This window comes from Haliotis cracherodii, unplaced genomic scaffold (assembly GCF_022045235.1).
Source record: "Haliotis cracherodii isolate W230 unplaced genomic scaffold, xgHalCrac1.p SCAF_24, whole genome shotgun sequence".
In the NCBI taxonomy this organism is placed as follows: Eukaryota; Metazoa; Mollusca; class Gastropoda; order Lepetellida; family Haliotidae; genus Haliotis; species Haliotis cracherodii.
This window is the reverse complement of record NW_027266280.1, coordinates 5,542,968-5,565,624: the sequence shown is the minus strand read 5'-3', so window position 1 is coordinate 5,565,624 and position 22,657 is coordinate 5,542,968. Positions and strand designations below refer to the sequence as shown.

Below are 22,657 nucleotides of genomic sequence, written 5' to 3'. Positions count from 1 at the left end.
AATAACTCAAATTATTGTTAATGACGTTTAACCTAGTCCTAATACAACCCCAATTGCATTCTTGTCTGATATCGATTCTCGGTTGCCTCGAACTTGTTACAATACCGTTGGTTCCAACGGAGCTTTGTTTCAGGAGCCGATAAATATGTCTTACACAACATATGATGCCTAGGGCTTTTTTTAAGTTTTAAAGTTTGAACTGAGAAAATCTTTCCAGTTAAAGAGATATGGTCTCGCAAATTCGCAGTCCAAGTGAATTTGAAAATAAAATCTTTGTAAACAATGCTTCATTCTCAAATCTCATTATCTAGATTAATCTAGTGATAAACGGTTACCCTGATTACCAACACTTTAAAAAATACTTTTTCTCTACCAAACCAACGTCAAGAAAACCCTTACATTAAATAGACACAGATTCCAAAGTATATGTTTTAGTCCCTTTCAGAAAGTTTCCTGTCCATGTACGTGTATTTTAAGTAACCATGTGGCATAAGTATAGATAATAGGCCTTGTGCCCAATGCTCAGTTGTAATTTTGGAACATTCATCTTTGAGACGGCCCCTGATAGTGTTGCATGAAGGGACATAACTCTGCTATCTTCGCGTACTTGTTTATCTCAAAACGTAAAGAGTGCCAAACATGGCTGACAACAGGTAGGATGTGTCCGGAAATTTATGTCACATATCTATTTACATAATTATCTTCAAATCTATATCTCCAAAGGGGACACCAAATGGCACGTTTTACATCTTTACAAAATCAAGCGATGAGTTCAATATATATAAGTTTTCTCAAATATCGATTCCAAACACGTCTGTTGTTAACATAGTGAGAAATCTATCTTCCCGTCTGGCTGAGTGAAATGACACTGACAGCAAAACCACTTTGGGTAAGAGTTCCGTTTGTTCCCCCACCAGTTTTTTCATTATATTACCTATGCACTCAACATGTTTATAATGAAAAAGAAAACCAGGTGCGGGGAACGAAAGGAACTCTTTCCCGACTTTGATTTTTCAATACACGATCGGAAGTCCTAACAATTCGTGACAGTTCATTGGTTTGATTTCTAACATTATTTTCTTCACGACACTTTAACTAGGAAAATTCGAAAGGCTTTTTTTAAGAAATAGGGCCAAAAAGAAAGCTCGGTCAAAGGATGAACACGACAGTCAAAATGAGTGACATGCTTAGCCGCTACTTTTTCATGAAATAGCTGTAATGTATAATTTATTCAATCACTGGCATCAAATATGTTTTATCAGATAATGATCATTTATTTAGTCTGCGGCTTGAGCCATTCGTCAATGCCAGTGAAGCCTGAGATTTGACTAGTACAATTTCTTTTGATCTAGTACACATTGTAAAATCAGCTTAAAAAGTAGTCGGTAGTCCACATGTTGAGATATGGCAAGTAGATTTCTTGTCACTTGTCAGAAATTGCCAATTGCAACACTAGTCTACAATTCAGTGCTGCTGTTGCCAAAGATGAAATGAAACCAAGGATGTCTTTGAACAAATGTTGAGTCATACTCAGTCTGGAAGACATAAACTGATAAAGTACCACATTACCTACAAATGTCGGAGTGGAATTCCCTCTCTGTAAACCATATATTTACCTATACATTGATGTATGCCTGATGCTTTTTATGTGATATCATTGCTTATGTGTCTATCCCAAAGTTGAAATACACAAATGTACCATAGCTTGGCAATCTATGCTTGGCACAAGTGGACACATCCGTTCCAAAAAGTGTGATATCAGTTAGACTGCACATATCTACAAACTAACCAGTATCTTACATTAGCTGGTGCATTGTAGAATTAGACTCATCTTGACTCCTGTGTTGTTCACTGCCAAGCTAGAAATATTTGAGAATATGTCGGTGGGAGACGCAAGAAATGGGTTTCACACATTGTACCCATGTAGGGAAATTTAACCCAGGCCTTCGGCAAGACAAGTGGATGCTTTTACCACTGGCTAGGCTACCCCACAGCTTCTCAATATCAAGGAAAGTTATAAGTGATACTGCATTGATTGGGAAGGGCAGGCACTATGCACTGAAGGCTAAAACAAAATTGAAATTTGCATAATAATCAGGCTTAATCATGGATTACAATCCCATCATAAGGACTAATGGCTACTTGGACACAACTAATCATGTTAATAGACCATACACATTTAAATAGCCTTTGAAATACCAAAATGCTATTGCCTACTGCTTCAGACATGTAATACTACAAAAGCATTTCTAGATATGTTCATCTCTTGATTTGAATTGTTGCATAAATATTGTTACCAAGGTTATTATGTAGACTTTACTTTTGCTGTCAATATATTGAAATGATAATATCAACACAATGTCCATATTATGTCTCAGCCTATAGACTTATGCCCACTGTTTTTCTTGTCTTTTATTTCTGTACTAGCACTATTTAACAAATCTTTAAATTTAAAGATGCTGGGATGGACATCGTAATAATCTTTAGCAAACTTATTTCTTAGCATCGAACTGGACGTGTGAGAAAAAAGTGATACCATGTTCAACATGTTCAATGGTATTTAAGTGACATAGCTGGCAGATTCTTTCAATAGAGGTATTTCGTCAAGTTTCAATAAAAAGACTGTGATGAAGTGTGCACAGTTATTAACAAGCAAGTCACATTGTTGTATTCTTTAGAGATTTAAAACATGATAACTGATCCTATGATGGTGATGTTGATGATGATGATGACGATATGGTTGATGAACAAACAAACTATTAAACTTAAAAATGTCCCACTTGTTTGAAGGCTACTGTTACACTTGTAACATGTCATCAGTCTGTTGCCACAGTAAATCGTCATTCACAGGAGAAAGTCACATGTCACCATGATCACTGATGTTATGTCATGTGACACTTGAATTTTGTTCACTGTTGGTGTCTGCATTGACGTAGATGAAATATATATGGTACATTGTTAGATCAGTCACCTCCACCCCGTGTCATGGGGTAATACTAATAGCCAGGGGCTTGAACATGATGAAGCACACACTGGGGTTTTGTTTCACAACACATGCATGAACTGCCCTTGGGGATTGCACTTCTCCAGGTTGTCATTGGCCCTGGGGGCATCGGCGGCCCAGTCATTCTCAGGGACTGCAATTCCTTGTGCAGAGTTATGTCCCCTGGGCACATCAGAATCCTATGGTTGTAGGTTCAAATCCCGGTTTGTTCCGATTATGTTACAAAGTTTGTCAGCACCATACCCGTGCTCTCGGGTTTCACTAAAGAGGTAAACATCTGAGACCTGCATCACTTCGGGCTTTCCTCCCACATTAAGCTGACATGCAGTGCTATGACTGTAACATGTAAGATCCCCTCTATGTTGTGAGAGCAAACGTTCAAATGTATTGACAGGGTAAAGAGTTGATTCAGATTGGTCAGCAGAAACAGTACCAGTGCAAAACACAAAGAACACTGAATCATTTAAAATGTTTTATTTTGGTTTAAGTCAACAATTCTAAACAACAACAATTGGTATTTTAATTCACTTTTACAAAACTCTTGTGAATTCCCAACTTTCTATGACAATCACAATTACTAGATGACAAGACTGTCAAAGGATGTTGCCTATCCTGTCTCTGAAGCCTAACTGAAAATAATACAGCTACACACTATGTTTGGCATGCTTTTTGCATGCTTTTAGATCTGTTACCGCGAAGTAACGTATGTGTGTGCTGTTACAATATCTGCCACGCCCGGTTAACGGTGCCCTGCATGGAGCTATGGCCTGTCCGGATTTTACTGAACTACGCACTTCCATTAGTAAATGGCTGACTGCCGAACCTAGCTCTCTCTCACTCTCTTGCTTTGATGTGGGCTTTACACCCCTACAAGCTATTGAAACATGTACAAACTGTTTTCACACACAGATACTAAACAGAATGATCTGTTAAAGTTTGGAAACATAGCATACACTTACAGAAACATGAGAGAAACAAACAAACATGCATCCATCCTGTGATGACAGTCCTTTTGTCCACAGATACTGTAGCCAGTGGTAGCTTCAACACAAGCTAAAGCCAGGTTTGGATGATAAATTCTATTCATTGTTTAGTCATTGGTCACCCTGTTGATTCTTGGTTCCAATTGGTCCCCAGCTGAATGTAAGAGGCAACTTCATGGATTAGCTGGCCAGGGTCCGTAGCTTGGGTCCGTAGTCTGGTAACCTTGGTGCTGAAGATGAATTTCATTTCACGTTATTTGCCCTGCATATAACAAAATAAGAATGAAATTTCTACCCGTCTGGTCATTTTCATGTATATCTACTGGTAACTGTCAAAAAGGAAGTATAGCATTCAACTACAAGTACTTTATATATTCATCATGCTTTTATGTTATGTCAGTTGTTGCTATCTATACTGCAATATTTGTTATTATAACTGTATGTCTATGTAACTCACTTGTATATGGGCCAATGTCCTTTAATAAAATAAACCATTGAATTTATTGATCAATCAGAGGTATCAAATTACAATAACCACCTCTCATTAAAATTGCTGGTTTGTTGGCTGCATCAGCGCCAAAGCTAGTATTGATGGGAAATGTACTACTTTCTCAGTCATTGTTGGTAGGCATATTTAATAAATAATATGTACAATGACAGGTTATAAACTGCTGATTTGCCATCACTACAATATTCAAAGTACATGTATAAGTGGCAACACATTTGGGGCAGAAATTTGGTGTTTTCTATATCCAACTCTGAAGTCATATTTTGTGTCTCACAAGGAGTGGTTTTATATCATTATAGACATGCAAGACTTGCTAAATTTTCTTTGTGTGTTTTTTCAGAGGAATGCGGTTTCCTGGTCACCAGCAGCCAGGAGCAGGTAGGTGTTAGCTGTGTGTAGCTGGCTTGTGTGTATACAGATGTTAGCTCATCTTCCTGAGGCAAGAGAGTTAACTGACTATAAAAGTCCAGTTTCCACCCTTGCCGAACTAGGCTGGTATTATGGAGTTTCATTTTGGCTGGACTAACGAGTCTATGCATAGTCCAATCAAAATCGCGCAGCGAAATCGAAATCCGGTTCGTACACTGTCGTGCAGATTTCGGTTGCTTGCAGGATTTGCAAAACATGTGCACCGCCAACTCGTTGTCAGCAGATATTTTCCAAATCTTTTCATGTTTTTAGTCAAGGTGCTCACGTGATTTGATGCATTTCGTGATGTAAGACCCGTTTCATCACAATATACATCTTGATTATCGATCAGATCATCCTGACTGGGTCCCACCATTTTGTGTGAAGCAAACACAACTGATACGAGATGTGGAATCTGATTGGTCCATAGGAGAGGCTTAGAAGGGACATAACTGGTAATAGCCACTTGTGGCGCTACGATCGAGCCCAGTAATTACAGCCTAGTTCAGCAAGGGTGGGAACTGGACTTTTAAAGTCAGTTAACTCTCTTGCCTAGGGAAGATGGTGCTAGCTGTGTGTGCAGCTGGCTTGTGTGTAGCTGGCTTGTGTGCATACAGGTGTTAGCTGTGTGCAGCTGGCTTGTGTGTATATAGGTGTTAGCCATGTGTGCAGCTGGCTTGTGTGTAGCTGGCTTGTGTGTATACAGGTGTTAGCCGTGTGTGCAGCTGGCTTGTGTGTAGCTTGCTTGTTTGAATACAGGTGTTAGCTGTGTGCAGCTGGCTTGTGTGTATACAGGTGTTAGCCATGTGTGCAGCTGGCTTGTGTGTAGCTTGCTTGTGTGCATACAGGTGTTAGCTGTGTGCAGCTTGCTTGTGTGTATACAGGTGTTAGCTGTGTGTAGCTGGCTTGTGTGCATACAGGTGTTAGCTGTGTGTAGCTTGCTTGTGTGCATACAGGTGTTAGCTGTGTGTAGCTTGCTTGTGTGCATACAGGTGTTAGCTGTGTGTAGCTGGCTTGTGTGCATACAGGTGTTAGCTGTGTGCAGCTGGCTTGTGTGTATATAGGTGTTAGCCGTTTGTGCAGCTGGCTTGTGTGTAGCTTGCTTGTGTGCATACAGGTGTTAGCTGTGTGTAGCTGGCTTGTGTGCATACAGGTGTTAGCTGTGTGTAGCTGGCTTGTGTGTATACAGGTGTTAGCTGTGTGTAGCTGGCTTGTTTGTAGCTGGCTTGTGTGCATACAGGTGTTAGCTGTGTGTAGCTGGCCTGTGTGCATACAGGTGTTAGCTGTGTGTAGCTGGCTTGTGTGCATACAGGTGTTAGCTGTGTGTAGCTGGCTTGTGTGCATACAGGTGTTAGCTGTGTGTAGCTTGCTTGTGTGCATACAGGTGTTAGCTGTGTGTAGCTGGCTTGTGTGCATACAGGTGTTAGCTGTGTGTAGCTGGCTTGTGTGCATACAGGTGTTAGCCGTGTGTGAAGCTGGCTTGTGTGTAGCTTGCTTGTGTGCATACAGGTGTTAGCTGTGTGTGTAGCTGGCTTGTGTGCATACAGGTGTAAGCTGTGTGTAGCTGGCTTGTGTGCATACAGGTGTTAGCTGTGTGTAGCTGGCTTGTGTGCATACAGGTGTAAGCTGTGTGTGTAGCTGGCTTGTGTGCATACAGGTGTTAGCTGTGTGTAGCTGGCTTGTGTGCATACAGGTGTTAGCTGTGTGTAGCTTGCTTGTGTGCATACAGGTGTAAGCTGTGTGTGTAGCTGGCTTGTGTGAATATAGGTGTTAGCCGTGTGTGCAGCTGGCTTGTGTGCATACAGGTGTTAGCTGTGTGTAGCTTGCTTGTGTGCATACCGGTGTTAGCTGTGTGTAGCTGGCTTGTGTGCATACAGGTGTTAGCTGTGTGTAGCTGGCTTGTGTGCATACAGGTGTTAGCCGTGTGTGCAGCTGGCTTGTGTGTAGCATGCTTGTGTGCATACAGGTGTAAGCTGTGTGTAGCTGGCTTGTGTGCATACAGGTGTAAGCTGTGTGTGTAGCTGGCTTGTGTGCATACAGGTGTAAGCTGTGTGTGTAGCTGGCTTGTGTGTAGCATGCTTGTGTGCATACAGGTGTAAGCTGTGTGTAGCTGGCTTGTGTGCATACAGGTGTAAGCTGTGTGTGTAGCTGGCTTGTGTGCATACAGGTGTTAGCCGTGTGTGCAGCTGGCTTGTGTGTAGCATGCTTGTGTGCATACAGGTGTAAGCTGTGTGTAGCTGGCTTGTGTGCATACAGGTGTAAGCTGTGTGTGTAGCTGGCTTGTGTGAATATAGGTGTTAGCCGTGTGTGCAGCTGGCTTGTGTGTATACAGGTGTTAGCTGTGTGTGCAGCTGGCTTGTGTGAATACAGGTGTTAGCTATGTGTGCAGCTGGCTTGTGTGTATACAGGTGTTAGCTATGTGTAGCTTGCTTGTGTGAATACAGGTGTTAGCTGTGTGTAGCTTGCTTGTGTGAATACAGGTGTTAGCTGTGTGTAGCTGGCTTGTGTGAATACAGGAGTTAGCTATGTGTGCAGCTGGCTTGTGTGAATACAGGTGTTAGCTGTGTGTAGCTTGCCTGTGTGTATACAGGTGTAAGCTGTGTGTGTAGCTGGCCTGTGTGAATACAGGTGTTAGCTGTGTGTAGGGGGTTTGTCTAGCCCTGCTCAGAGGATGATATTCCACCTGCAGGCCTCGAAGTTGCAACTTAAACAGTGGCCAATGCAACCTAAATTTCAATTTGTTTACTGTCTTAAATTCAGAGGTAGCCAAATGACTACCTTCAAAAATATCTTGTGGTGACTAACTTCTATTGCTACTCATATGTAGACACAAAAATAAACATATCTGCTCCTGATTGTACTTGCAAATAATTCCTCCTAAAGTCAACAATGAAATGAAATGCATAAATATCAATGTAAGTAGTACTCAAGTACAGCATGTACAGTTTTCACTGTATACAATTCCAGGACAAGTGCCATAGCTTGTACATATAATAGTTATTTGATAAAAAGATAATTTCAAAAGCCTTTGGCTACCTACAATATTGGCTTGACTTCTTGATTTTACCACTGGCTACCTGGAAAAAAATACTTGTAGCCACATGGCTACTTGGTAAAAATTAAACTTTTGAGGCCTGCATTCCAAGGCTGCAGCAAATGTGACTCAGAATTCCCAAATTGGAATTAAACATTTTCCAATGACTGCTGTTGTAGCTACAACTAATGTCATGGCTTTGTAAGGTTTCTTGTATTTCACTCCTATATGCGGGAAGAGGCTTTCCAGTTTAGTTTAAACATTATTTAATTGAATGTGACATTAAAACTTTATGTTAAAATACACCCGAATTTAGGAAAATACAAACTTTAATAAAAATCCTAATTTTGAACAAAATGACAATTTTCCCAACATTGCCTGCCAAGGGCTCTTAGTTTTGAATCCTTGATAAATCTGTGATGATTTCAGTCGTTCTTTTTGTAAGGGATTTTTGATGTCATATGAATGAATATGTGAGAATCCACACAGTGTATAAATGTAAAGTGTTTTGAGATAAACATGTGGGAGGGCATTAATCCCTATATTGCACTTCGAGACATTTAATGATTATGGATTACAACTTATGTATTGTTCAGTTGTTTGTAATGACGTTTCAGGGATTCTACTTGCCTCTTCATCAGTTGAATTCAATTATCATAGTTTAATGTCTTCATGTTCTTCCAGCATGTAAATGCCTATCAAAGATTTAGTATTACTTTTGCCCATCTACAACTTGAGCTCCTAATAAAGAGACACAGAGACCACTGACTCAGGCTTAAAGCCTTTGTCACATCATGACATTGAGGTGATTTATGTAGGTTTTGAAACTAAGTGCCCTTGGCAGGCAAATTGGGAAAAAATCGTGATATTGTTCAAAATTGAATTTTCTTACCTTTCTTATTTTCGAAAAATCTGAGGTATTGGGAAATTTTATATTCATACTCTGGAACTTTTGGTGTCATTTGCTGCAGACTTTGGTCCAAATATCGGCAGGTCTAAATAAATCCTTGTTGCTGTAAAGATTGAAATGGCATAGTGCTGCATCTTTAATGTGTTGAATATGTTGCATAGCTGGAAAAGGAATCTGAAGCTTGATAATCCAATTCAGTTATTTTTTCAGTTCCTGGGTATGGCATGATGCCCAACATGGGGGGTCAGTTTGTGGGCCCCGGGATGCAGCCCGGAGGATACCCCATGATGCAGCAGCAGATGATGGCTGCCCCCGGGGTCATGCCCCAGATGTTCCAAATGCAGGTCAGTTTAACAATTGAGGTACATTCAGTTTAACAGTGGAGGTAATGGAGGTACAGTGTAACAATACAGGTAAAGTATAACAATGGAGGTACAGTCAGTGTAACAATGGAGGTACAATGTAATGATGGAGGTAGTGTTACAATGGAGGTACAGTCAGTATAACAATGGAGGTACAGTGTAACAGTGGAGGAACAATCAGTGTAACAATGGAGGTACAGTCAGTGTAACAATGGAGGTACAGTTTAACAGTGGAGGTACAGTCACTGAAACAATGGAGGTACAGTGTAACAATAGAGGAAAAGTCAGTGTAACAGTGGAGGTACAGTGTAACAATGGAGGTACAGTGTAACAATGGAGGTACAGTGTAACAATGGAGGTACAGTTAGAGTAACAATGGAGGTATAGTGTAACAATGGAGGTACAGTTAGAGTAACAATGGAGGTATAGTGTAACAATGGAGGTACAGTGTAACAATGGAGGTACAGTGTATCAATGGAGGTACAGTGTAACAATGGAGGTACAGTCAGTGTTATAATGGAGGTACAGTGTAACAATGGAGGTTTAAAGAAATGTTGATCTCTATACAGCTCGAAGGTCCACAGCTGTGATACGCCCCTGGCCTTGAGTATTAGACAGAGTAGACTACACACAGATGTGTGCTGTTATCTGTGTGTTTATTGACCCACTCAAACACCACCAATGTAGTTGTTGTGGAAGAGACTTGGTCTGAAACAAATGAAGTCAGCAACTGGTTCATACTCAGGTGCCACGTTTCTGTGTGTGAATCAACCAGCTGCAGGAAGAAGCCAGTCTTTATATAATTATTATTTATCACTCTGCTTTATTTTGAATGGTTTTAAGAAATTTAAACTTGATGAAAATGTAAAGACACAACAAAATAAATCAACAATAAACAATAATGTAAAAAAATTAATTATTGATTTGTTAAAGCATAATATGATACACTAGGGGTAATCATGGTAATTGGACCAAACAACACTGTCATCCCTTGTTGCCTGGCGTGGTAACAATGCTAGCACACATCTGGCTGTCCTGAATGATGACATGCCAAAGCGTTAGGCATGATATTTGTTTTTAGTTGCTTTACAATACTGTCTGTAAAAAAAACATGAAATTAGAAAAAATGAATTTAAAATGACTTTTCACGGAACATATTTTTAAACTTGTCCGATCTCACACTATGCATGTCTTCCTTCTTTCGATCATTGTGTGGAAACGTGCCAAAACAAAGTTTCCATCTTCTAAAACATTTCACCCGAACACATCCCAGCATCACCATGGTCAGCACCCCAAGAAAGTGGGAGTTGAAAATTCCTATTTTTTTAAATTGAATTTTAGGCCGAACATATTGAAAAGCAGCAATTTTCAGTATGTTCAGTGACATGCCATTCAAATGAGAGAGAGAGAGGGAGGGAGAGGGAGGGAGGGAGGGAGAGAGATGCCATTTGAATATGAGAAATCAAAATGTTGATTCACTGACAGGATCAAATGTACGTTTTGCAGCAGATGGGAATGAGAGGAGTTGCCCCACCTCCCTACACCCCGCAGATGGCGCAGAAATTCCGCATGAGGTAGGTGCATCAGTCACCACATGGACATGACTTTGGTTAGACAAAGCAATGGCTGCTCCCTAGTCAACCCACAGCCCACTTTTACACCCATTACCATAAACACTAACAAGCAATTCAGTCCCAGAAATATCAATATATGTGTCCCTTGACAAGTTAACAGTAAAAATTTATAAGTCCTGAGACCAAATCTACTTGTCCAGTTAAGTGACCCAAAATCATGAAAATGGTCTTTTTATCACAAAATTGGATTTTTTTTCAAAATTGTCACAGAAGTTGTATTTTCCTTCATTTGTGTCTGTCAGAACTGGTGCGGTGTCGATGCGCCCCAAGGAGTTGAGTGAGAAGGAGCGACAGTTCCAGCTGCAGCAGCAGCGTCTCAAGCAGTTTGGTAAGCCCGGCGCCATCACTGCCGATGCTGACAGACTTATAGCCAACATGTTTGGAGCGGAGAAGCCCAAGACGAGAATGTCCCCAAAGCCTCAACAACCAGGTGAGGAGTTTACCCCAATAAGTATTTTGGCTTGGATCTTTGACCACCTTAGACCATATCTAGTGGTACAGCATCCGCCCGAGAGCAGAAGGTTCGGGGTTCGATCCCCGGCTGCGTCATACCAAACAACATTAAATGATGGTACGCTATATAAGTGTAATAACCTTGAATGCTATGTTAAACCCCATTTCACCTCAAGTCTCCCAGCTACCTTCAGGTCTTTCAACATTGTTCAACACCTTGCATAAGGGCTGTACACTGGCAGTATTGTATTGCAATATCAATATTGTGACATATAGGGAGCTAAAGTATTTCACAGCGATTGACACTGATACGTGCATATCCTATTACCTTCATACTAAAGTCACTATTATGATATAATAGTCAGCATGGTCAGTTGCTGCCATTTTGTAGTCATGTATACAGGGGAGATAACAATGGGTGAAAAAAATCACTTTCGCGTTACTGCATTTTTTCAATCACTTGGTGGGAAATTTTATTTGTGAATGAATTTCTGTATAGATTTTAGGTTAAACGATAATAATAATGAAACTTGTCATATTTTTCTTACCCAATGTATATTGCCATATGTTTCGTTTGAAAAGTGCATGAAAGTGAAGTCCTAGTTCGTATACACTACTCCTCCATCAGCCCTGAATACAGACATGTGGTGTAGTCAAGAGATGAATCAAGCAAAACCCTTGCTCCGGCGAGAGGAAATCAGCAAGTTCTCAGACCAAAGAGCTCACTGTTTACATTCATAATCAGCAATATCTCCTCCCTGACATCGTGTGCAGAACGTGGCAGAGTCTTGGGTATCTCCCAACATTTGTCGAACTTAAACTTTATGAGGATACGTAGGACCATGGGGCTAGAGTTTCATTTAAGATGGGTGAGGTGAGGTGAAATTGGGTTTAACGTTGCGTCCAAGATTATTGCACTTATATAGCGACATGCATGTACGTGTATGTGTTTGTGTGGCTGCTTGTACTAGTCCGGACTGATGCCGATTTATAGTGCTAGCACACTGAGATACCATGTCGCAGTTTAACATGAATACCCCACTCAGACACAGTATACTGACTCCGAGCCGACCAGTCCTTGTTTTAGCCCCTTAATGCCGAGCGCCAGACAGGGTAACAACAAGTACCATATTTTAACGTCTTTTGGTATGACGCGGCCGGTAATCGAATCCCGGACCTTCCTCTCTCCTGGCGGACGCTCTACCACAAGACCACGGAGGCAGTCCATTTAAGATGGGACAAATTTTCTTTGTCAGTATTGCAAAAAGAATTTCTTTAGGATTAGTTTCACAGATAAATGCCTTAAAAAGTATTAACAAAATGATGTTTGAAAGCATTTTTCAATCAAACACAGATTCTCAAATGTTTCATTGCAGCTCCCAACTCAACAGAGGATGACGGATTCGGTGACTTCATGCAGGGCCCGTCCCGCCAATCATCGTCATCGATGACCACTCCTCCAGCCAACCTTGCTCCAGCAGACGGCGGTCAGCTTGGCCCAAGCATGCTCCCACCCGGCCCAAGCATGCTCCCACCCGGCCCAAGCATGCTCCCTCCCGGCCCAAGCATGCTCCCACCTGACCCAAGCAACAACAGACCTTCAAGTGGAACCGTAGGTCCACAGGCGGAAAAGAGGCCAAAGGAGGAAAAAAGAGGTGCTTATCATATGTGTAATTTATTGTCTGAACAAGTGGGGATTTAAGAACCAAGATGGTGTTTTGTTCCTTGATGTGTATGCGTATATTACACTAGCCTCCATACACTCAGTGCCTGCTCAAAGTGCTAACATTATTACCCCGGTCAATGGATCAGTTTGCACTTGATTTTCATTCTCAACTCCCTGGGGAGTATACAACCCACGCTGCCTTATCAGGTACTAGGAGGTTGAGAGTCACATTACCATCTGATCCTTCCGGGTACCCATTTTTCCTGCCTGAACAGAAGCATTTCATGAAGAAAATCACTTGTCTAAGGAGACACCACATGTGCTATAAGGGTAACGCTATTTTTCAGGGCATTACCATTTGCAGAAGTCCGAGGTCTTCCATTAACTGCCCGACGAAGGAGGGCAGTTGAAAAGACCGAGGGCTTCTGCAAATGATAATGCCCTGAAAAATAGTGTTACCGTTATTATAGCTAAAATGGATGGAATTTGTTATCAAATAAAAAGAAACCAAAATATTGATTTTGAAACATTGACTGCAATCAACACGAATGTCACTGACCCACTTTTACAAATATGAAAACGTCATAGAACAAACCAGATGACGTCACTATTGAACGTGACGTCACCTATCCCTATCCTATGACGTCACCTAACAACGTGGTGAAAATATTTTTGATAACATGCGGGCGATTTAATGATAATTCTATCCATTTTAGCTATAACACATTATAAGCCTAAGGTCATAGCATCTAGTGTAGTTATCAAGTTGGGTTGTTGCAATATGTCAAAAATTACCTGGACTGCTTTTTGAAAGTAAATACAGTATGAAGACATGTGTCGATATGTTATCAGACGCGACTATGCTTGTTGTAAGAGGCAACTAATTGGATCAGGTGGTCAGGCTTGCTGACTTGGTTGATACATGTAATTGTATCCCAATTGCGTGGATCGAAGCTCAATCACTGGATTGTCTGGTCCAGACTCTTATTATTTACAGACCGCCGTCATATAGCTAGAATATTGCTGAGTGCAGCGTTTAACAACAAACAAACAAAACATTAGTTGACAGATGGGTACATGCACTGGTATTGTATTATCAGGTGTATATTCAAATGCATGGACGTATCGGTGAATCATGACAGGATGTATCAGTGAATCGTGACAGGATGTATCAGTGAATCGTGACAGGATGTATCAGTGAATCGTGACAGGATGTATCAGTGAATCGTGACAGGATGTATTAGTGAATCGTGACAGGATGTATCAGTGAATCATGACAGGATGTATCAGTGAATCGTGACAGGATGTATCAGTGAATCGTGACAGGATGTATTGGTGAATCGTGACCCCCTAATTGCTACCCCCTCCTGTCTGCAGCCCCCGACCTGATGGCCATGATGATGCAGTGCTCCGACCTGAACGCCCCTCAGAGAGCCAAGCAGTTCCACAAGCCGTCCCTGAAGGAGGTCCAGGTGGAGCATCTCTCCAACATCCCTTCCTTCCACCAGAGCGACTCGTCACGTCACTGGACAGGGCATGACAACCTGGAAGGACTCTTTGCCACAGAACGTGAGACTTGAAAGAATTTCCTCTGATTGTTCCAATGCCCCATATTATGTTCCTTCCCTGTGAGGTGAAATTGGGTGTTAACGTCGTGTCCAAGATTATTGCACTTATATAGCGACGTGCACGCATGTGTGTGTGTCGCTGCTTGTACTAGTCCGGACTGATGCTGGTTTATAGTGCCAGCTCACTGAGATACCATACCACAGTTTAACATGAATACCCCACTCAGACACAGTATACTGACTCCGAGCCGACCAGTTCTTGTTTTAGCCCTTTAATGCCGAGCGCCAGACAGGGTAACAAGTACCATCTTTTAACATCTTTTGGTATGACGCAGCCGGGATTCAACCCCAGACCTTCCGCTCTCTGGGCGGACGCTCTACCACAAGACCACAGAGGCGGTCCTCCTTCCCTGTGAAGATGCCCTTTTGATCCACAGCTACCTGTGCTGGTCGCTAGAGACCACTGAGTGGATAAGGTGGCCATTGTACTACCATGACGTGGATCGATGCTCACAATATCAATCATTGGTTTTTGTGGTCCTGATGCTAATGTTTTGGGCTGCTCTGATATAGCTGAAATATTGCTGAATGTGGGGTTAAACGAAGCAAAGACATCGGGTTAAAGTGAATTGCCAAGTGAACCGATTTTTCAAAATCTTTTTGACAGAAATGTGAAAAAGCAAATGCTACCGAGAAGTCGTCTCTGTAAGAAGGGCTTTATTACTGTGTGAAACACAAACTTAAATTTACTTTGAAGTGTGTGGAGAAACTTGTTTTCAGAATTTATAAATCCTACATACACGGCTCAAAAGCTTTAATAACGGTATATGATAGTCAAGATGTTTCATTCAGGCTTAATAAGAGCATCCCCTTTCTTACAGCTCCCCCTCCCCCTCCAGTTGTCAAGACAACCAAGAGACGCCATTCATCTGGTGCGGGTAAAGCCATAGTGGCCAAGACAAGTGCCGGTTTACCTGTGTGGTGTGAGCTACCTGATGATCAGCTCCCCCCTCTGTACAGACAGGTGATGGAGGCAGCCACAGTGTGAGTAGGACTGATTGATTGTGTAGCACCAGTAGGGCTGTATGACCAGCTCCCCTCTGTACAGATAGGTAATGGGAGCAGGAGACTGATTGTGTAGCACCAGTAGGGCTGTATGACCAGCCCCCCTCTGTACAGATAGGTAATGGGAGCAGGAGACTGATTGTGTAGCACCAGTAGGGCTGTATGACCAGCCCCCCTCTGTACAGATAGGTAATGGGAGCAGGATACTGATTGTGTAGCACCAGTAGGGCTGTATGACCAGCCCCCCTCTCTACAGATAGGTAATGGGAGCAGGAGACTGATTGTGTAGCACCAGTAGGGCTGTATGACCAGCTCCCTCTGTACAGACAGGTGATGGGGGCAGGAGACTGATTGTGTAGCACCAGTAGGGCTGTATGACCAGCTCCCTCTGTACAGACAGGTGATGGAGGCAGGAGACTGATTGTGTAGCACCAGTAGTGCTGTATGACCAGCTCCCTCTGTACAGACAGGTGATGGAGGCAGGAGACTGATTGTGTAGCACCAGTAGGACTGTATGACCAGCTCCCTCTGTACAGACAGGTGGTGGAGGCAGGACACTGATTGTGTAGCACCAGTAGGACTGTATGACCAGCTCCCTCTGTACAGACAGGTGGTGGAGGCAGGACACTGATTGTGTAGCACCAGTAGGACTGTATGACCGGCTCCCTCTGTACAGACAGGTGGTGGAGGCAGGAGACTGATTGTGTAGCACCAGTAGGACTGTATGACCAGCTCTCCTCTGTACAGACAGGTGATGGAGGCAGGACACTGATTGTGTAGCACCAGTAGGGCTGTATGACCAGCTCCCTCTGTACAGACAGGTGGTGGAGGCAGGAGACTGATTGTGTAGGACCAGAAGGACTGTATGACCGGCTCCCTCTGTACAGACAGGTGGTGGAGGCAGGAGACTGATTGTGTAGCACCAGCAGGGCTGTATGACCAGCTCTCCTCTGTACAGACAGGTGATGGAGGCAGGACACTGATTGTGTAGCACCAGTAGAGCTGTATGACCAGCTCCCTCTGTACAGACAGGTGGTGGAGGCAGGAGACTGATTGTGTAGGACCAGAAGGACTGTATGACCGGCTCCCTCTGTACAGACAGGTGGTGGAGGCAGGAGACTGATTGTGTAGCACCAGCAGGGCTGTATGACCAGCTCTCCTCTGTACAGACAGTTGATGGAGACAGGAGACTGATTGTGTAGCATCAGTAGTGCTGTATGTATTGACAAGGTCCCTCTCCTTTTTTACAGAGAGGGGAAGTTAGAGACAGACCGTGTCTACCCGATACTGATGATGAGCGGCTTACCGCGGGAAATGTTGGGTTTGATTTGGCAGATGGCCAACAAGGACACTCCAGGGCAGCTGTCTAAACCCGAACTGTTTGCAGTGCTAGCTATTATTGCTCTCACACAAGTAAGTTACTTCCATTAGTATGTAGAGAATCTCACCCTCGTGTCTCTTGATGTCAAATATGTCAACACAAGTAGATGGAACTTTGAAACTCCAAAGCTATTTCATTACTTGCATGTTTTGGACTTTCATCAACACGAAATGTTCATGGTGCCATTGTGCAAAGCGATCTTAGCACTAAGGTCATTTTAACTCCCATACCTTAACATGGACTTGCGACCTTTGTAGTGATGAGGTTCTTTTGTACGATGGCACCCTGGTAAGGATGAAATGTGTTACAAGGGCTGATGGTTGAGGATATTTTAAAGCATTATTAATATTTGAATATGAGCATGCTTTTTTCTTAGATGCAGATTATTTCTATGATTACACTAAAACAACATAAAGTGTTCAGTTGGGCTCAAGACGTGGTCAGATTTTGTCTTACATGTTTGAAATATTTGCTTTTTTAGTAATTTGATCCTACCAGAAACGAACTTGCACTTGTGACAGACAAGTCAACTATTTGACATGGCTGATAACTTTCCGTGACTTTAAACTTTGACATTCCAGTGGCCCAAAAGGGCCCTTATCCTGCCTCAACCGCTGATGATGTTAAATACAAGTTGCTTGTTGTTATGGCTGAGAATACTGTCATCTCATGGGGATATGTTCTATCCAAAGCCATGATTCAGCTGTAAGAACTAGCTGCTGGATGCTTTCAAATGTTTTTTTCTTCAGAACAACTACACTGTTGCTTCTCTGGACATCCTGCTGAGATGTCCTCAGCCTCCGGTACCATTCCTTGGCCCACAGTCGGTTGCCATGCCAACACAACCAGCAGCCAATCAGGGCCAGGTTCCAGTGGCAGGTCAACCAATGGGACCGCACATACCTGGTAACCAGGCAACAGTGGCACCCAGTGGGGAGGCCATGATGACCAATACTCAAGGACAGTGGATGGGTCCTCAACCCGGGGCGCAGACCGCAGCCACCATTCCTCACACCAGTATGTGACATTAACGGTTCAAGACTTGAATTAATGAGCACAGAGTTGTGTTATTAGGTTTCTGGTGTAGGGCATTATTTAAACTTACTGTCCTACTGAAGGATATTGTCAATACCACATTGGGCGGTGGGGTAGCCCAGTGGTTAAAGTGTTAGCTTGTCACGCTGAAAACCCAGGTTTGATTCCCCACGTAGGTACAATGTGTGAAGCCCATTTCTGTTATCCTCTGCCATGATATTGCTGAAATATAGCTAAAAGCGGCATAAAATAATACTCACTCACTCAGTCACCATGTTTTACAATAAACAATGAGAAAAAAAAGCTTTACCAATATCAAAATTTTGTAGAATATGGAGATGATAGATTTGATAGAATTTCAGTTTCACATTGAACATTGAAAATATTTCTATTTTGTTGCCAATTTAGAGATAGTTAAAAATTAACAATTTGATCCTTCAGATGTTCCAGCTCAAGGTGGTCCGGCCATGCCTCCCCTCAACCACATGGCTCCTCCCCTTGGCTTCCAGCATGCTCCGCCTCCATACCAAGCCCCGCCCCAACAAGCTCCGCCCCCACAGCCTGTCCCCACCCTCCCTGTGGCAGATGAAGACTTCGCTGACTTTCAAACAGCCCCAGCACCCACACAGGCTGTCAGAAAAGGAGCAGGTGGGTGGTCCTGGATCGATATGTCAGTAGGAGATCTTCCATCATATGTCACTGCTTTCCTCTACCACTGGGGGCACGAGTTGCCCAGTTGTCTAAGGCACCGCCATTCGCTGTGCAGAGTTGCGTCACTTGGGCACGCCAGAAACTTATGATTGTGGTTCGCCCCGATTATGTTTCTAGGTTTGTCAGCACCGTACCCGTGCTCGTGGGTTTCACCAAAGTGGTAAACGTCTGAGACCTGCATCACTTCGGGCTTTACTCCCACATTAAGCTGACACGCCGTGATATAACTGGAATACTATTAAAGGTGGCGTTAAACCCAACTCACTCACTCAGTCACTCCTCTACCACTCGTGTGACTGCCCTTTGCGGTCTAGTGGATAGAGGATTTGCCTGGAGAACAGAAGGTCTATGTTTCAATCACTGGCAGCTTCAACCAATGATACTTGTTGTTACCCTGCCCTGCACTCACCTTAATTAGGGCAGGTCAGCTCTGAGTCGGTATACTGTGTCTAAATAGGGTATATCAGTGGACTAGCCCTATAAAACCTTCTGGACTCCGGACAAGTACAAGCAGTAGGGCTGGGACGAGTCCAAATTAACTACCCGGGTACCCACCCCCCTATTACCCGACCCCACCCGGGTACCCACTGTTGGTCTGAGGAGATGTCTCAAAATGTCCGGTTGGGAGCATTTTTAGCATAGCCCTGGCAAAACGTATTTAGATACATGTATTGAACAATCTGGTCATTCATACACTGATATTTAATATTTACGATCAGTATATTTTTTTTGATACTTCATGTTAGTCTCATGTTGTTGAAAAAACTATGCTAGGGATGACTCTTAGAACTATTTTCACTATTGAGATTGTATTACAATAGTAGCCCACACTATTGCGATAGTATTGTGATAGTAGTAAACCAAGTAATTGTATTCGTCAATGTGATAGAAATTAATAAGTTATTGCTCACAAAGTCGACCATTTTGCTCCCTGTGGCATACTCAGCCCAAGGGAAGTAACTCTATATGTGAAGTAGTTCTTATCCTTGCTTAACCAACACACAGTCAGGTTTGAAATTGGCAATATTTTATGTTTATTTATAACTATTTGCAACTTTTGAAACTGTCGGTCATTATGCCTACTATTGACATTATTAAATTCCTGTTGATACTGTATGATTGTAGGGCAAACATTTGCAATCATTTGATGGTTTGATATATTGTTACACTCCTACTGTTTGCCAAAAAAATTTCATTTTGACACCTTGATAGATGACTACACGACCACTGGTTCCTGAGTATAAGCTGTTGTTAGGTAGATGGTATTTTAGAGTAGCGAGTTCTTGAGTTATGGAATTACACTGCCTTCTGTTCCTGTAGTAGCGTCGACTAACAGGATCGGGTGGTCAGGCTTGCTGACTTTGTTCATTCATGTCATCGTATCCCAACTGCATAGTTCGATGCTCATGATGTCAATCACTGGATTGTCTTGTCCAGACTCGATTATTTACAGACCACCTTCATATAGCTGGAATATTGCTGATTGCGGCGTTAAACAACAACAACAACAACAAAAATGTATTAAACATACTGTAGTAGCACACTGCATTAAGTCTGTGTAAGTATATTATCAGTTTGAAATTAAACAGATTTTGCAGTGTGCAGTTTACATTGTGAATTGAAACTGAAAAGTATTTACTCTGTTGCCAGCAAAAGCTTTTCACATTTTCATTATGTGCTGATTTAGGACGAATTATATGCAATTGCATTAAGATCAGATCTGCGATATGATATCTCTCTATGTAAAGATCTGACAACACCTCCATAGGAGATCGTGTCAGGTGAACTTTCTCATCAGCCTATTATTGCTGGTTGCCAGTTTTCGGTATGAGCGAAGCATTCTGCCCAGCATATCTGATTTTTGTATCTCGAAAACAAAATTAATCATCCTGTTCTGAATGTAGATAAAAAAGGCCTTGTCATTATAGTGTTGGCATGGCATCTACACCTTCATTCTTCACAATCTGGATCAGGCTGTCAAAGTTGTATTAGGGTTCATCTGATGTGACGTGTTGTTAGATCTTCACTCAGAGAGGGATCATATTGGATTTGAAGATCTCATTTTCTGAGACTGAGTTATATGTAATGTCGTGTGGCTATACAAGGTGTTGTTTGCAGATGACAGTTATGGCGACTTTATTGGTGGGGCACCAGCAGTATTACCGACACCACCTCCCATTAAGGAAGAAAAACCACCGTATGTATTTGTTTTCATAAAACGGGGGGGCACGGGTGGCCCAGTTGTCTAAGGCGCCGCGATTTGCTGTGCAGAGTTGCGTCCTTGGGCACGCCAGAAACCTATGATTGTGGGTTCGAATCCCGGTTTGCCCCAATTATGTTTCTAGGTTTGTCGGCACCATACTCATGCTCATGGGTTTCACCGAAGTGGTAATCGTCTGAGACCTGCATCACTTCGGGCTTTCCTCCCACATTAAGCTGACATGCTGCGATGTAACTGGAATACTGTTAAAAGCAGCGTTAAACCCAACTCACTCACTCACTCACTCATAAAACTTACCAACCCACAAATGCCAGGTACGAGAAAAAAATATTCTGGTACACAAGGTTATGTTTTAGTTGTTTTTTAAACTTAAATATATATGGCAAAGATCATTTACTCCATGGTGGCATGCAATGGTTGGACAAAGGTAACTCTCCCACTGTCAAGATCAGTAAAGCAGTGAAACATATGAGTCACTAGAAGCTATCTTGTTGACACTACTGTGAAGCCACCTGGTACTCATTGTTTACTAATTATCTGCATTGTTTCCATAGTTACATCATATCTGCTCCAAAGCTGGATCCTGAGATGGAGACGATATCACCGGATGACAAATACAACTCCAACGTCAGGAGCTTCTTCTGCAGCAGCGACTCATCCACCGGTCAGTGACGTGCCGTTACTATGAACCTCCCCTACTTAGAGCCTCTTGGACTTACTGCCTCAAGTACTTAGAGCCTCTTGGACTTACTGCCTCAAGTACTTAGAGCCTCTTGTATGCCCAACCCTTATCACTGGTACTGCCCCAGTGGTCTGATGGTCAATGACTCCCTTACTCAGAACCGCCCTTACTCAAAGCCTCCCATCCTTAAAGCCTCCCTTACTTGAAGTTTCCCATCCTTAAAGCCTCCCTTACTTGAAGTTTCCCATCCTTAGAGCCTCCCTTACTTGAAGTTTCCCATCATTAGAGCCTCCCTTACTTGAAAGCTGCCATCGTTAGAGCCTCCCTTACTTAGACCCTCCTCTATTTAGAGTCTCCTGTATTCAAATCCTCCTAAACTTAGACTCAGCCTTTCTAAGGCCCTCTTTAATTGAAAGCCTCCATACTAAGAGTCTCCTGTATTTTGAGACTCCTATACCTAAAGCCTCCTGTACTAAGAGCCTTCTATTCTGAGAACCTCCCTTACTCAGAGGCTTCCATACTGAGAGCCCCTTACTCAGAGCCCCCTAACTCAGAGCCTTACATACTCAGAGCCCCCTTACTCAGAGCCTCCTTACTCAGAGCCCCCTTACGCAGAGCCTCCTTACTCAGAGCCCCCTTACTCAGAGCCCCTTACTCAGAGCCTCCTTACTCAGAGCCCCCTTACTCAGAGCCCCCTAACTCAGAGCCTTACATACTCAGAGCCCCCTTACTCAGAGCCTCCTTAATCTGAGCCTCCATACTCAGAGCCCCCTTACTCAGAGTCCCCTTACTCAGAGCCCCCTTACTCAGAGCCTCCATACTCAGAGCCCCCTTACTCAGAGCCTCCTTACTCAGAACCTCCTTACTCAGAGCCTCCATACTCAGAGCCCCCTTACTCAGAGTCCCCTTACTCAGAGTACCCTTACTCAGAGCCTCCATACTCAGAGCCCCCTTACTCAGAGTCCCCTTACTCAGAGCCCCCTTACTCAGAGTCCCCTTACTCAGAGCCTCCTTACTCAGAGCCTCCTTACT

At 42.9% G+C, this 22,657-nt stretch overlaps 1 protein-coding gene across 3 annotated transcripts in view; it reads left to right on the top strand.

Moving 5' to 3' along the window:
- The first annotated feature begins 635 nt into the window (after positions 1-635).
- LOC139472258 (synergin gamma-like) overlaps positions 636-22,657 on the top strand; it is a 44,008-nt gene continuing 21,986 nt past the window's right edge. For 2 of the 3 annotated variants that reach the window (XM_071254658.1, XM_071254656.1), the window contains exons 1-13: positions 637-653; positions 4,836-4,873; positions 9,058-9,191; positions 10,716-10,783; positions 11,086-11,273; positions 12,673-12,951; positions 14,340-14,531; positions 15,412-15,574; positions 16,846-17,008; positions 17,726-17,993; positions 18,453-18,659; positions 20,841-20,919; positions 21,498-21,607. In XM_071254658.1, the coding sequence (XP_071110759.1) occupies positions 640-653; positions 4,836-4,873; positions 9,058-9,191; positions 10,716-10,783; positions 11,086-11,273; positions 12,673-12,951; positions 14,340-14,531; positions 15,412-15,574; positions 16,846-17,008; positions 17,726-17,993; positions 18,453-18,659; positions 20,841-20,919; positions 21,498-21,607 (1,903 nt within the window). In that variant the 5' untranslated portion in view covers positions 637-639. Of the gene's footprint in view, positions 654-4,026; positions 4,068-4,835; positions 4,874-9,057; positions 9,192-10,715; positions 10,784-11,085; positions 11,274-12,672; positions 12,952-14,339; positions 14,532-15,411; positions 15,575-16,845; positions 17,009-17,725; positions 17,994-18,452; positions 18,660-20,840; positions 20,920-21,497; positions 21,608-22,657 lie in introns of all 3 variants that reach the window. The other variant, XM_071254657.1, reaches the window with a different exon arrangement.